The 2,500-nt window shown below is 31.5% G+C and overlaps 1 protein-coding gene across 2 annotated transcripts in view; it reads left to right on the forward strand.

The window, feature by feature from the left end:
• LOC137646019 (prostaglandin reductase 1-like) overlaps positions 1-2,500 on the forward strand; it is an 11,143-nt gene that overhangs the window by 7,871 nt on the left and 772 nt on the right. For both annotated transcript variants that reach the window (XM_068379148.1, XM_068379149.1), the window contains exons 6-7: positions 1,429-1,580; positions 2,135-2,249. In XM_068379148.1, coding sequence (XP_068235249.1) covers positions 1,429-1,580; positions 2,135-2,249 — 267 coding nt within the window. The remainder of the gene's footprint in view (positions 1-1,428; positions 1,581-2,134; positions 2,250-2,500) is intronic.

The following is a 2,500-nucleotide window of genomic DNA, read 5'->3' on the forward strand; positions in this document are numbered from 1 at the left end:
TTTCTTACGTTCTCAAAAAATTCATTAAATGCTTATTTCAAATAATGTGTTTCACCTCTTTGGAAAGTATTTTAAAAAAAGATGTCTACGAGCGTTTCTTAAATTCGCTTGTAAAAGAATTTTTTTTTTATTTTGCAATTCAGTTTATTAAGCCTTGTAAGTAAGCATAAATTCAAATGACTTTTAACTGGTGAGGTCTTTTTCTTTTATTTATTTATTTTTTTTTTATTTATTTATATTTTTTTAATGATGGTCTTATATTTGAAGAACAACTACTATTTACTTGAGAACCGTTTTGATATAACCTTTCTTTAAGTATTTTATTTTTTCTATTTTTGATAAGAAGTAATTATCGTCTTTTTTCGTTGCTACTGATCATGTTATGATCCTTTTAGCTGACAGACAGCCTCCCGACCCCTTTGAAGAGAAGCTCATGATATCTACTAAGACACCACAAGTCATATTTATTCTTCCGTATTAGTGTTTCTCCTTCCCTTCAAGCACCTTGATCCAATTTTCACCGATTCGTGTATCTCTTCTTGTTGGTTTAGATTCCTTTTGGATCTTTTCCTACCCACTTTCCGAGGGTTAGTTATTAATCGTAAAAGCGGTGCTCTGAATAATAATACGTGTGATTGAAGAGAGGTAAATGGTCAAGCTAGAAAGTTGCAGAACGTCTTCGTTATGTTCAATGCATCTTAATGATATGGATTTAAGACCATTTTGACATCCATGCATACATTTTTTTTTCTCATGATTCATGTGCGTATAATTATAATCCAAGATAACATGATAACCGGGAACAGTCAAATTAAAATCCTTAAAATCAAGGAGATATTGTTGTCGTTCCATTTGCCTTTTCTTTACTAATATAAACTGAGCTTGAAGGAAAATAATAAACCAGACTGTAGTATTTATTTATAAATATACAGAACATGAATAAAACTGGTAACCAAAAATTTCATCAAATAGCCTTGATAAAGGCAAAAAGTGTTCGAGAATCTTGATTTATGTCAACATGTCATGGTGATTCATGGAAAATTATGGGGATTCTTATTTATTATCATATTGATGAGTAATCTACTCACACCCTCCCTATCTATACAATACAATTGAAGACCATTCGTATGGTCCTACATAAGGACAATAGTGGATAAAAATTCTCATGATGTAAATGGTACAAAACATTTTACGAGAACAAATATTACCTTCTCTCCATTAACCAATAGCTGCCTATTTATACATTACAATTGAGGATCATTCGTGTGGTCCTGCATAATGACAATAATAAATGAAAATTTTCATGATGCACAGGGTACAAAATCTTTCACGAGAAAAAAAAATAAATTACCTTCTCTCCGTTAATCAATAGCTGCCTTAAACATATTCCATTTACTGTATTTCTTGCTTACGATCATATCTATTTAGGTTGCAAGGTTATAGCAGCTGCTGGCACGGAGGAGAAGTGCAAGTGGGTAAAAGAATTGGGAGCAGATTATGTGTTCAATTACAAGACTACTAAAGTAGGGGAAGAAATCAAGAAAGCTGCTCCGAATGGGATTAATTGCTACTTTGATAATGTAAGTAGTATTACAAGCTTTTGAGGGTAACCCTTGATTTAGCATTTTGTATGTATGAGCTAATAATTGTAATTTCATCTCTTTTTAGGTCTATGTGCATTGAATTTCCTTACTTTATCTTATTCAATAATCTATTTGTTATAGTAATGGTACAAAATTCATATTTTTTTTAAATAGTTGTATCATCTGCGATTATGGTAATTGCAAATATATGCATATTTCATCCAGTACATTGTAAAATTAAGACGTGTCTACATCTCATAAAATATGCATGATGTACATAACAATGATAAAATACTGACTTTATATATGGAAACCTGACCTTACTTCATCAATAGCATAGGATATAGAAAAGGAAATAATTTCGATGCAAACCGGGAAAATTAGATATAAAAATTAAAAAGATATGCAATAGTTCCAAAATTTACAAGAACATATCAGTCTTTGCGTATTATTTTAAGCTCATAAAACTGTTGAGCTTTGCTATGGTACCAAGCACTGCATTGGAGGGACATTAAATCCAATATGACAAACGATTACACACTTTTTTTCAGGTTGGAGGAGACTTTACACTGCAAGCTCTCCCGCACATGGTTACCAAAGGTCGAATTTCTCTTTGTGGATCGATTTCTTCTTACCATAACGACAGGAGCAAATTGGTGGCTAACAGTGAGTTTTTCTTTGTGAGATAACATATATGGAAGAGATATATTGTTTTGAAACCTAAGAGGCTAGATATATTACGTTAGATTTCATAGCTTAATGTATCTGTTACGTATATATTAAAGTCACTACTGTATGGCCATATACGTTGTTTTTGTTAGTGGAAATGAGAGATCATTTCATATTCGTTTGTGTAATTTTTTTTCACCTGTCCATTTATAAATATGAGGTCTTAAAATGGCTCCAACACTGTTAAC

The sequence above is a fragment of the Palaemon carinicauda genome, chromosome 8 (genome assembly GCF_036898095.1).
Source record: "Palaemon carinicauda isolate YSFRI2023 chromosome 8, ASM3689809v2, whole genome shotgun sequence".
Taxonomy (NCBI): Eukaryota; Metazoa; Arthropoda; class Malacostraca; order Decapoda; family Palaemonidae; genus Palaemon; species Palaemon carinicauda.